This window comes from Coptis chinensis, chromosome 1 (genome assembly GCF_015680905.1).
Source record: "Coptis chinensis isolate HL-2020 chromosome 1, ASM1568090v1, whole genome shotgun sequence".
NCBI classification, from domain to species: Eukaryota; Viridiplantae; Streptophyta; class Magnoliopsida; order Ranunculales; family Ranunculaceae; genus Coptis; species Coptis chinensis.
This window is the reverse complement of record NC_141456.1, coordinates 34831327-34844221: the sequence shown is the minus strand read 5'-3', so window position 1 is coordinate 34844221 and position 12895 is coordinate 34831327. Positions and strand designations below refer to the sequence as shown.

Sequence of the window (12895 nt, the reverse complement as noted above, 5' to 3'; positions counted from 1 at the left end):
AGGCATTGAGATCACCTCCACTCCTACCGGTCTCCATCTGTCACAGACCAAGTACATCATATCGTTGATCTACTACAACATTATTCTATGACAGAATGTAAATCTTCTGGCACCCCTGTATGTGCTAAATCCCAGCTTTCTAACTCGAGTGGTGATCATTTACCTGATGCTACTGAGTATCGTCAGCTTGTTGGTTCTCTTCAGTATTTGGCATTCACTCCCCCTGACATTGCGTATGCAGTTCATCATATATGTGGCCCAGTTTATGAGTACTCCACACACTCACCACTTACTTGCGGCCGAACGTATTCTCCGGTATCTTAAGGGCTCTCTAGAGCAACAGTTATTGATTCGTCACTCTCCTAATCAACTTGTCATTCGGGCTTATTCTAATGCTGACTGGGCAGGTTGTCCCGATTCTCGTCGTCCTACCACTGACTTTTGTGTGTTCTTGGGATCCACACTGGTTTCTTGGACTGCCAAGAAGCAACCTACTGTCTCGCGGTCAAGTGCTGAAGTTGAGTATCGATCACTTGCTCATGTGTGTGCTGAAACGATCTGGGTAGCTCACCTGCTGAGAGAGCTCCAACTCCTAGTTTCGGGTCCTATTACTCTTCTCTGTGATAACCTAAGTGCAACTTACATGCATGACATCCAACTAACCAAGTGTTTCATGGTCGGACTAAGCACTGCACATTGAGTTGGATTATCACTTTATTCGTGAGCGGCTCATTGCTGGGACTCACCAAGTTCAATTTGTTCCCTCTCTAGATAAGCTTGCTGATATCTTCACCAAAGCATCGTTTTCAACTTCTATGCTCCAACCTCGTCTCTCCAAGACAGTCGAGTTTGAGGGGGAGTGTTAAGGAAACAAATATGTAGCAATATCTTTCTTGATTGTTTCCATATGTTATGTGTAACCTAAAGTATTGTATATATATAGTACCTCTAATAGAGAGAAGAATACATAGAAATTACTTCTTCTACATTTTTTTCTTCTAGGAAACTGCCCATTTAATTGATCTTGAGAGGCGCTAGCCAGAGATGAACCTCTTTGAAGATCTGGCCTCGCATGGACTGTTGAACTGATTCTAATCCAAGGAAGAGGTCTCACATACAGTTTAGACGATCTTGAAAACGATCAGACGAGATATGAGATGATAACTAAGAGGGGGTTTAGATCAACAACAATTTATCCGCTGCAACCTATCTTATTTAATGATCTATCCGCAGCTTCGATTCCAACCGAAAAGCGAAAAGCGAACTGATTGCTTTCTTAGCAGCTACTTGGCTAAAAAGGACAACTAGAAGGGATCTCTAAATTGAAGAAGGCGAAACCAACAAGAGTGGGCCGCAAAAGGTTCTATCAGCTCGAGAGGAAATTAGTTGCTTAACCAAAGTCGGAGAGCGGATAACCGAGCAAAGCAACTTAGCCCGCTTACCACTTTCAGAGGCAACTTTGATTGCACAAAGAGCTCACTCTCATCAATACAAATACTAACTAGCCGAAGCACTAACAGGTATAGGCACTACCACTCGAAAAGGGGAACTCAGTCGCTAAAGTAAAGCAAAGAATACCTTTAATATATACAACAGGAACCAAACTTTCAGACTTTATCAAAATGTTTTTTTCGTTTACTTTGTTTACCCAGGAGTCTTACTATAATCCGTAAGTTCTTTTCATTTATAGTCATGTGTTGAGTAGTTTCTCATTGAATTTATAGTCATCAAATTGATACATTTGTATTTGCTCTTACTTGGTTAATTTGCTTCATTCAAATTATGTAGGTTTTGCGAGTTGGAGTGTATTTATATTTTGTCAGTATTGCGTTGAAGAACTGTTTGCACACATTGGTTAGTGATTTTTTTCCCTAATTTTTTTCTTTTTGATCTTATAGCAGCTGAATTTATAGTTATGTACAAATCTATTTCAGTTCCTACTGAATGGTGATGTCTGTTTATATGGTCTTTAGCTGAATGAAAAAACTTCAAATCTCATATCTTCAAAACTTAGTGATCTCTGCTGATTCTCAGGTATGTTCCTTTTTATTTTTTCGTTTTTCCTTCCTTGCTCTTTCGTCCCCTCACACTCACATAACGGACAAAACTAGCTTGTGTTGTTTTTTATTTTTTTTTTTATTTTTTTCATCCATGAACGTGGCGATGGGACCTTGGACAATCACTACAACTTAGTGATCTCTGTTGATTCTCAGGTAAAGTGAAATAGGTAACATCTCTTCTCTTATAACTCAATCTCTTTGATTTTCCATTTCCCCTTGATCTATTTAACCACTCAATCTCTTTGTCAGATCTATTTAATTACTTTGTTGCTTTTTCTTTTGTTATGTTATTATCTATTCATGGAGACGGAGAATTCGTATGGGTCTTCTCATATCCAACATGATTCAGCGTCCTTAATTAACTTGGGTATCTACTTTTCAATCTCAGTTTTAGTTTTGTTTTTAAAATGTACCTATGATGTATGAACTTTAGAAGTATTCGTTGTTACATGCCTAACATTTAATCAATATTTTTGTTAATGTGGTTCCTGAGTTTTGATTTTATTTTTGTTTTATTTTTTGGAAATGAATATCCCCTTGTTTAGTTGCTTGGAGCTCATCAAATTAACTTTGTATTCGTTGGATACTTTGTGAGCTTTTCACTCTTCTATTGTATTCGTTGGATACTTTCTGAGCTTAGGCCACCTTCTTCTTTATTTCCGCTATTAATTAGTTTAAGTCTACCAATTCTTCTTGGTATGGTCTATCAAGTCTCATATGCAACTAATTGGTTATATTGCTTTCAAATTTAGAAAATGGTCATATGCTTTAATGTTATCAATCAATCTTTAGACAATGCATCTCAAAGCTGATTGTTTATATATCACAACTATGATTGTTTTCTTGTTTCATGGGTTATGTAATTCGGACGAATGTTTCATGTTTATTTATTTTGGAATTTGAATTGAACTCTTTTTTTACTTGGTTCATTGTAAAGTCAATTTGGATTTGAGTAACAATCTTATAATAGTATAGAAGGCTATTACATTACGGAAAAGATCACAAATAGTTGATCTAAAGCCCACTCGAATATATTTAGGGTTAGGCTGGTTAGGTTTGCTAGAGGCTGTTTTGATGAAATTCCTATCACCTCTGTGAAGATACTTAAGGTTCATATTTAAAAAATATGCAACCAATTTGATGGACCATTTTCATGGGGTTAAGTTAGGGATGTTGGAAAACTTTTCAGTTTTTGTAGGTTTGCTCTGCCTTGTTATTTTTTCTTTAGCTTTTCGGAATTTAGCATTTGAATACACGTTACCATTGTAGGTACATGTGACCCTTCTTGAGTACTCCATGAAGTCATGTTGTTACTGTACAAACTACAAACAGTCAATCGGACGTTTAGGTGTGGAAAGTTGATGTATTTCTCTATTTTTTGTCGTGCATGTTAATTATAGGGGATTTTCTGAGTATCCCTTGATCCTCTTCTTTGCCTTGTGATTCAGAATCTTTTTCTTGATAGAGAAGGGATGAGATGATTTAGTGTTTAGGGTTGAACCACCTGGCGGCTGCCTACGTATCTCCTTGTTTATTAGAAGAATCAAACCCTATTTTGTGTAGTTCCTAAGAGTGAATTCCTATGGTATATATAGGAAGAGCCTTGAGAGTCCTAGGGTTAGGGTTAACCTCACCGCTTGTGAGTTCCCTTCCATCTTTGGACTCTGCCTTCCTATTAGGAATCCTCTCCTTATGGAAGTCTGAATCTGGACCATATCTTTTTAGAGGTAGGTTTCCTTGTTGGTCATAATATCCTATGACATATGGGAAGATTAGATCTAAAAGGTAACTCTTAAAGATATGTCATTCTAATTCCTTCCTTACCATCAAATATCGCCCTCTTCAGTTTCCTTCTGTTCAAGAACTGTCTTTATCATTTCCTAACGACTTAGAGAATTGGTATATTCAGAGGCGGGTCGTCACGTGACTAGCACATGCTTACGACACACTCGTGATAAACACGAGATAACTTATTCCCAGACCTAATCCGATGGTTCTTGTCTTATTCTAGATATCCATAGTCCTAGGTTATTTCCCATCCACTTGTCATCTAGTCAATGATGGGAAATCCCCCTTACATTAATAGCCTTCCCCTTATTTATATAATTGTTTGTTCTCGACAGTGGGACGGGCAGGAATGGATATATTGTTGTCTCCAGGCTAGCATCCGAGCTTATGTTAGAGCGCTTAAGAAGATGTTTGATTTCTCAAGAACATCCAAGGTCTCTCCAAAATGTTCTGAAGTAATTGCTTAGAGATGTGATGATTCATTGTTTATGCAGACCGAAACAAAATCCTTCATGCAACATCAAGCTTAGCTTCCTAAGACATGTTTATAGGATGGAGTATGTAGGGGGGATTTCCAGTCACATAACAGATGACACGTGTATGAGAATTAACCTAAGACTATAGATGTCCAGAATGAGACGAGGACCATCGGATCAGTTCTGTGAGTAAGTGATCTCGTGCTCAGCACGAGTGTTTAGTATACATGTGCCAAGCATATGACTGACCACCTTTAAGCATAACAATTACCCAGTCGTTAGGAACTGATATAGATAGTTCCTGAACAGAAGGAAGTTAAAGATGGCGATCTTTGATGATAAGGAAGGAATCTTGATGACATATCTTAGGAGTTTCCTTCTGAGATATAATCTTCCCATACATGATGGGACATTATTATCAACAAGGAAACTTACCTCTCTTAAGATATGGTCTAGATTCAGACTTCCATAAGAAGAGGAATCCTAATAGGAATGTAGAGTCCAAAGATGGATGAGAACTCACAAGCGGTGAAGACAACCCTAACCCTAGGACTCTCGTAGCTCTTCCTATATAAACAAAAGGGATTCACTCTTAGGAACTACACAAAATAGAGTTTGATTCTCCATAATAAACGAGGAGATACATAGGCAGCCATCAGACGGTTCAACCCTGATCTCACAATCATCTCATCCCTTCTCCCTTCATTTAAAGGTTCCAAGATCACACGACACAGAAGAAGATCAGGGAAAACTCGAAAAATCCCCTACAGAGTACATTGTCTTTGTCTTTCTAAACCCTTTGCTTTTGTAATAGTTTATATTATATTCTGAATTTTGGTTATACATTGTGAAGTATGAGCATTTATTTTCTGTTTGGTCTTGTACAGTTCGTACTTCCTAGAGTGACTTAGATGATTGAGTTGTTTGCTGATGACCATCATTTTCTTTATTTTGTAGTGAGTTTTGTCATTTGTAAACTTGTAGTATAGAGTCAAAAGTTACAGCAGGTCTTCCTTGGGGTTCTAGAGAGTTTTGGCAGTTAATAGCTGGCAGGTGCTGTTTATGGAGTAACATAGGATAACGTTATTCCTATTTTCAAGGTCTTGCGGTACTTGAAAATTCCACTGTTTGTATTGTAATAAAAGTTCTATTAAGGTTGCAATTTGCCAATTTGCATGCACATTAATGTTTGTGTGTCAATGGTACAAATGCAATAAATGCAATTGCATCTTATATGTTTGGAACTAATCACTCAAGTCACCGATGCTTATTTTTCTTTTTCTTCCGATAATCAAGTTACCAGGTGATGTTTTGGGGTAAATATTAAAATATGTACATGGAAATGTGGTTGATTGTTGAAGTTCTCCTCTACTGAATGTTGAAGTTATTTCTTTAGAAAATTTCAGCTTTAGGGCTGTTTATAGAATGTTCATGGGCATGTAAAAGTACTAGGTAGCATGCGCCGAAGGTGTGGCGAGTTGTTTAGTGACATACGACACGGGCAAACCCTAGTATATATACAAAGGTGTTAGCTGATGGCTCAAATTTTAAAGTTTAAAACATGTAATAGTTCCAGTTCAGTAAATTGCTTAGGGAGTGTTTCCAACTTCTAGGTAAGTCCACGATTGTTACTTACGAGTTTGACTCCAATACCAATTCGAGTTTGACCGGTACTATCTGATGGTTAGTTGCCGTTGACTCCTACCCAAAAACATCATGGAAGATGGAGAGATTGCAGATCCACCTAACTCACGGGATTCTCCTTTGATTGTAACAGATCTACCTTCTCATCATACAGATCAGAGTTTGAGCTCACCAAGCGCTGGAACTCCCTCATGGAGCTCGTTATTCTCTTCCAGCAAGAACACAAAGCTACAACCGAACCTGCATAAGGTATTTCCATCATTCTCAGATGGTATTGCTATTGTTCCACAAGAAATTATTGATGAAGGAGTTGTTATTTGGAGTGACTATGTGGTGGGTTACTTTGTTGGGAAGAGGCTTTCCTACCCTTTTGTAAAGGAATCTGTTACTAAATAGTGGAAACTCAAAGGAAGTTTCACTATTCTTGTTGATAGGAGCTTATTCTACTTCAAGTTTTCCAGTGTTGAGGATCGACAAATTGCCATAGAGCATGGTCCCCTCTTTCTTGCCGGCAAGATATTTGTAGTGCGACCTTGGTCGGAGTCGATTGAAATGCACAAAAACAAGATTAACTCGGTGCCTATTTGGGTTAAAGTTGACTTGCCCAAACAGCTATGGACAAAAAACGGTATCGACTTTATATCTAGCATCCTAGGAGAGACCATTTGTATGGATGAAGCTACTTCAAAGAGAGAGCGATTGAATTATGCACGCATCTGTGTGGTCATTGATTTGGAGTTAAAATTCCCATCTTTCATCCCGGTTGACATGGGTAAAGAGAATAAAGTGGATATTGGCTTAGAATATGATTGGATTCCTGCAAAATGTAGCATCTGCAAAACTTTTGGGCACTCGGATGATCGTTGCCAAATGAACAAGGAAGCTCAACAACCTCAACATGCAGCGCAACCAGTGAGACCCCAGAGACAAAATAAGAACAAACAAAAGCAACATTGGGCTCTTAAGCAAACTCCTCAACAGGGGCAAACCAGTGTTAGCTCTGTAGAAGCTTCACATGATCAACAAGCTAAGAATATTGGTACTGCTCCTGCAGACCATCCATCAGCTCCCATTAATCGTGAAGAGGTCTCTGTAGAAGCTTCACATGATCAGCAAGCAGGGAATCTTGGTACTGCTCCTACAGATCATCCATCAATTTGTACTCAGGAAATTAATCGTGGAGATGGGGATTGTGAGGTGGCTCCAATTGTCGTAGCGGATAGCCAACAACATGTGGAGGTACAAGTTGAGCAGCATGAGAATGAGCCACCTCATCAAGAAGTTGCTCTTATACACATGAATTCTGAAATTTGTAGTGTAGACTTGGATGTTGTGGTTCAAGTGGATTCTGCTACAATACATGTGGATGTTGCTATAGGTACAAATGATTCCCAGAACCTCTTGATTAGTGAGCAGTCTTGTATTCCCATAGAACAGCAGACGAGATATAAAGCACAACCTATCTCTCCACATGGTACAAGGTCAAGAGTACAGAGGGAAACTCGAGCTGATGAGGAATGGACTACGGTAAAGTCAAAGAGAACTAGCAAGAAACCCTCTCCTTGTGTGGTTGGTCAGGGGGCGCTTAGCTGGTGAAATTAGTCCTACCTTAGCTATGATTAAGCAAGCTTCCAAGGTAAGATATAAAGGTAAAAACCTTGATGGATATATCAAGGAAATTTCAGATGATACTCTTGGTCTAACATACTCTTCAGTGAATGTGGGACCTTTTTCTATGACTTTGAGCACGCACATAAACACCGAAGGAATGATCACCCGATCTTAAGGGATAAACTTTTGTTTGGCGGCAGACATTAGAAGTTTTTATGTTGTTAAGTCTTTGTGTATGTACCCGAGTGGGTTATTTTCATGAGTTTCTCATGATTGTATGGCTTCGAGCCTATTATTATTTATTGTAGTCAGGATTCTCCCTCTAATGATCGTACTTTTGGGGAGGTATGTAACTCTTTGAAGTTTAATCAATAGGTAGGGGTCTGCCTCAACGTCATAACCAAAAAAAAAAAAAAAAAAAAAACTGGAAAGACAAGAAAGTGGCTTCGGTATATTCTCTTTTCTTTACTTTTTTGCGATGGAGTAGAAAAAGAGTATGTAGTTATGTACAAGATGTAGTAAATAATTATGTGAATGTGGGAGATACAAGGGAGATAACTGATCGAAACTTTTGGTGTCAAATCCTATTCACTAAACATACCAAGAACAAAAAACTTGCTGTGTACTGGGAACGAGTTTTTTTTTTCTTACTGAAATACATAACGGGCACTGCAACTCTAAGCATACATGACAATTGGAGGATACTGGGGAAATAACTCTCTACGTTTATCAAAATTCAAAAAAAAAAACTCTCCACGTTTAAGATCCACAAACAGAGATTTGGACACAGGATACCATCGACTGCCATGTTTCTATTAACCCAAACTAAATCGAGTTCAAGCCATTAGGTTAGTTTGTGACATATTCATCAGAAGAAACTGATGGGCAGCACAGAGTAGGAAGCTTCGCTGACATTCATTCTTGTTTCCGAAAAAGAAAAATTTGCCTAAATGAATACTTTTCCTGCGACAGGAAATAAGCCTTTAATTTACTTGAAATCCTTATAGACTATCACGCTGTAAAAGTCAGATTGCACAGGACTACAGAGTCGGGGCGCTTTGGATTATGGACCTTCTTCCCAAGTTAGTTTTCCAAAGAACGAGGGTATTCAAAACGAATATTTGAAAAACGTGCATAACAAAAAAATTTCCATTTCTTTTAGAAACGACAACAAAAGTCACCAGCAACTTCTAAGAAAGGATATTTTTTTTCAATACTTCTATATACCAAACTTTCAACGTGAAACACTTGAATGATATTTATTATTTAACCCTGATTATTTTATTCCCATTTTCTTTATTGACTGAAAGCATGCATGATACATTGATACACCTCTATATAAACCAATCAAACTAAGTACTTCAACCACATTCAAATTCATTCCTAGTATCTTTTTCACTTGAATCACAATCATATTCATTATTCTCATCTTAGAACATTTATTATCAAGTCTAGGTATTTCACCACAAAAGTTCAACTAATCGAATTCTCCAACATGATTCTTCAACTTGTATTAGCCTTTCTTGCTATATTTGTTCTTTATACTAAATTTTGGTATAAATCAGCACCAAGCAAAAGTAGCACTACCAATTACAAAAGAAGGAATGTAGCACCAGTAGCTGGTGGCGCAAAGCCCATTCTTGGTCATCTCCAAATGTTAATGGGAGGTGAACTGCCTCATCATGTTCTTGGAAAATTGGCCGATAAGTATGGACCAGCCTTTATGATCCGAATAGGACCACACCCAGAACTCGTAGTCAGTAGCTGGGAGCTGGCAAAGGAGTGTTTCACTACCAACGATAAATATTTCACGAATCGTCCCAGCAACATGGCAATGAAGCTCTTGACCTATGACCAAGCATCAGTTGGCTTTGCACCTTATGGACCTCTTTGGGTTGAAATGCGCAAGGTCTCTAAGTCTAATCTTCTCACTAGCCAAAGGATTCAGATGCAAAAGCAAGTCCGAGCTTCTGAAGTGGACGCTTTCTTCAATGAGCTATACCAACTCTGTTCAACTTCAAACGACACAACATGTACTGTTACTGATGGTGCTATTGGTCATGAAGTTGGGCAGGGTTCGGTCATGGTAGAGATGAACAAATGGTTTGAAGAATTGACACTAAATGTGGTGACTAGAATGGTGTCTGGTAAACAGAACTATGGGACCAAGGCACGGCGAGGTGATGATGAGGCCAGGCATTTCAAAAAAGTGATTGATGATGCCGCTCAATTCATGGGAAACCTCGTGATCTCAGATATATTTCCATCACTTGGATGGTTGGATTACATGCTTGGTCATGTTGGTGCAATGAAAAAAGACAGCCAAGGAACTTGACTCCATATTCGGTTCCTGGGTGGACGAGCATCAACAAAAGAGAAAGAGAGTGTCTGGCAATACCGAAAATGGTGAACAAGACTTTATCGATCTTACTTTGTCGATGATGGAAGAGATTCAGCTCCATGGCACTGATCCTGAAACCTTCATCAAATCTATATGCGTGGGAGTGATCCTTGGGGGGAGCGACACAACTTCAGTGGCCTTAACATGGGTCCTTTCTCTACTACTAAACAATCGCGATATTCTGAAGAAGGCCCAGGATGAATTAGACCAACATGTTGGTAAGGATAGAAATGTTGAGGACTCAGATATTAACAATTTGGTTTACCTTGGAGCCATTGTAAAAGAATCGATGCGTCTATACCAAGTTGGGCCTCTTATTGAACGTGAGGCCACACAAGATTGCAATATTGGTGGCTACCATGTCAAAGCAGGAAGTCGATTACTAGTCAACATTTGGAAGGTGCAACAAGACCCAACCTTGTGGTCTGATCCTTCAGAATTTCGACCGGAAAGATTTCTCCATGGCAACTCGAAAATGGACGTTAAGGGTCAGCATTTCGAGCTCATTCCTTTTGGATCTGGTAGAAGGATGTGTCCTGGGCTATTGTTTGCCCTAAATGTCATCCATTTGGTGCTTGCTCGTCTCCTTCATAGCTTCGATTTGGCGACACCAATGAATGCTAAAGTTGACATGACCGAAACTTCTAGTGTTACCAATTACAAGGGAACTCCATTGCAAGTGCTACTCACCCCACGTCTCGGTTCCAAGCTCTATAGTCAATAATACCATGCACACCCCAAGCAAGATTTGTCCCTATACTTTTTTTTTTTTTTACATTTGAATACACAGGAATATGATGTACGAAACTACGAATAAACATTAGGCATTCTTTGTAGTGATATACCAAGTTTAACTGCAGAGCAGTTCAAATTCAATTGATTCAATTCAATTTTTTTAAAAGAACTACAGTAGTATGGCATAGCATCTTAATCGTTTTGTCACTGAGCTTATAATTGTTCCATAATCTTTTGACTTGTCCGCCAAGTGTTCTATTGGCATGGGTGAGTTGAGCTAATTAAGTGAATGGTCTGATATGGCGCCGTTGCACAGCCCACCACTTTGGTGGTAATATTAATCAACGGGAAATTATTATAGTGTAACACATTTACACTTACAATGTGTTACACTCCAAATGTGACACAAGGCAATAAAAAGGCTCCACGTGGAAAACAACCTATGCAACTGGCTACCTTTCCAACGTCTTCTTCCTCCTCTCCACCACCACCATTAGCCATGCTAACTAAAATGGCGCTCCTATCATAATCTTCTCTCTCTTCATTTTTTTTTAGTTCCTCTTCCTACCCATTTTTCTTTTTTCTTTCATAATCATATGGTCTCTCGAAACCACCACTCCATACATGGGTATCGCAACCCAGGATCTATGGCACGGTTCAACAAGTCAATTTTTTTGTGAGTTCGCTTGGGAATAAGTTGAGCTTCACCGCTTCCATATATCTCTTGATGTGCTAGGAGTTTGTGTTGGCTTTATCCCTCACATGAGGAGGAAAGGATTTCATTCTACGCGGAAATGCTTGAGCGCGACCCGCGCTCAGATTGGCCTTGACCAAGGCGCGACCCGCGCCCATTTCGTGGAAGACTTCCAAACCGGTCGGGCGACCCTTTTCGACTTGGTCTTGGAGGGCGACCCCAAGTCTCTATTTCGAGGGAAAAAAATTGGGACCGCGAGTTTGCAATAAGAGTTAGAGTTTTTGGCAAAACCTAACACCCAACAAACACACGAGAGGCAGCACAAAAGTCAGAGAAAACCCAATCTTGAAAGCTATCAAGATTGAGAGATAACCTTTACAGAGAGACAACCTTGTAAAGAGATAAGAGTGATCTAGTAAGGTGAGAGACTGAAATGAGAGATTGTAATCTTCCTTCCCACTTTATAAAGAACTAGCTCTTGTGGAAGTAGGCACCATTGGCCAAACCACGATATATCTTTGTGTTGTGGTTTGCTTTAATTCTACTTTACATTATTATTTGTTGTTAATAGTTGTTTAGCGAGTTGGGCATATTAGTATAGGTTGTAGTTGATATTTAGAATTTGTTTGGAGTTGAATTGTGTTCAAATACAAGGTATCTGTGTAGTGGGGGCGGGAATCGATTGGTATTGGTATAAACCCCAACAAGTGGTATCAGAGCCTTGGTTAGATTAGCCTAGGGTGTTATCCAAATCTTGGTTGGAAGGTGTTTGACAAAACTCCTGAGAGAAGATTTGAGTTTAAATAACTTGTAGAGATGGACAAGTCCATGAACACTCGCATGACGAGTCTGAATAGGGAGAACTACACCATCTGAAAAGCCGAGATGGAAAACTTGCTATACTACAAGGACTTGACACTACCCATTGAGAATGGGGGAGTAAAACCAGAAAAGACTGATGAGGCTGAGTTGAAAAAGCTTGACAGAAAAGCGATTGGATACATTCGATAATGGATTGACGACAGTGTCTTTCACCATGTGTCCCAAGAGACTACAACCTTCAGCTTGTGGAAGAAACTCGAAAACCTTTATGAGAGGAAGTCGGGTGGAAACAAAGTGCTGGTCGTTAAGAAGTTTGCCGACACGAAGTACCAATTAAGGTTCTTCAATGTCTGAGCATCTTAACGAATTACAGAATACCATCAATCAGATGCATTTGATGAAGATTGATTTGGGAGACGAAGTTGAGGCTTTGTTTCTATTAGGCTCTCTACCCGAAAGTTGGGAGACATTAGTAGTCTCTCTACACGGAGAAGCCAAGGATGAAATCGTTACCATGGAAATGGCTACCACGTCTTTGTTGAATGAGGAGACTAGAAGGAGTTCAAAAGGCAGCTCCTTACACTCAGAGATCCTTGTCACAGAGAAACGGGGGAGAGGTAGATACAGAAAACCATATCGTTCTAGAGGTGATGACAGAAGTAAA

At 39.2% G+C, this 12895-nt stretch overlaps 1 protein-coding gene and 1 pseudogene across 1 annotated transcript; both read left to right on the top strand.

Moving 5' to 3' along the window:
* Nucleotides 1-9074: 9074 nt before the first annotated feature.
* On the top strand, nucleotides 9075-9914 carry LOC147523661 (protopine 6-monooxygenase pseudogene; annotated as a pseudogene).
* A 106-nt stretch (nucleotides 9915-10020) lies between these two features.
* LOC147523660 (protopine 6-monooxygenase-like) lies at nucleotides 10021-10704 on the top strand. The gene has a single exon (XM_086571869.1). It carries the CDS (start codon nucleotides 10021-10023, stop codon nucleotides 10702-10704), a length of 684 nt encoding a protein of 227 aa, XP_086427995.1.
* The last annotated feature ends 2191 nt before the right edge of the window (nucleotides 10705-12895 follow it).

Coding starts and splice junctions, on each gene's coding strand:
- LOC147523660 (XM_086571869.1), top strand. CDS start 10,021: ATGGAAGAGATTCAGCTCCATGGCACTGATCCTGAAACCTTCATCAAA.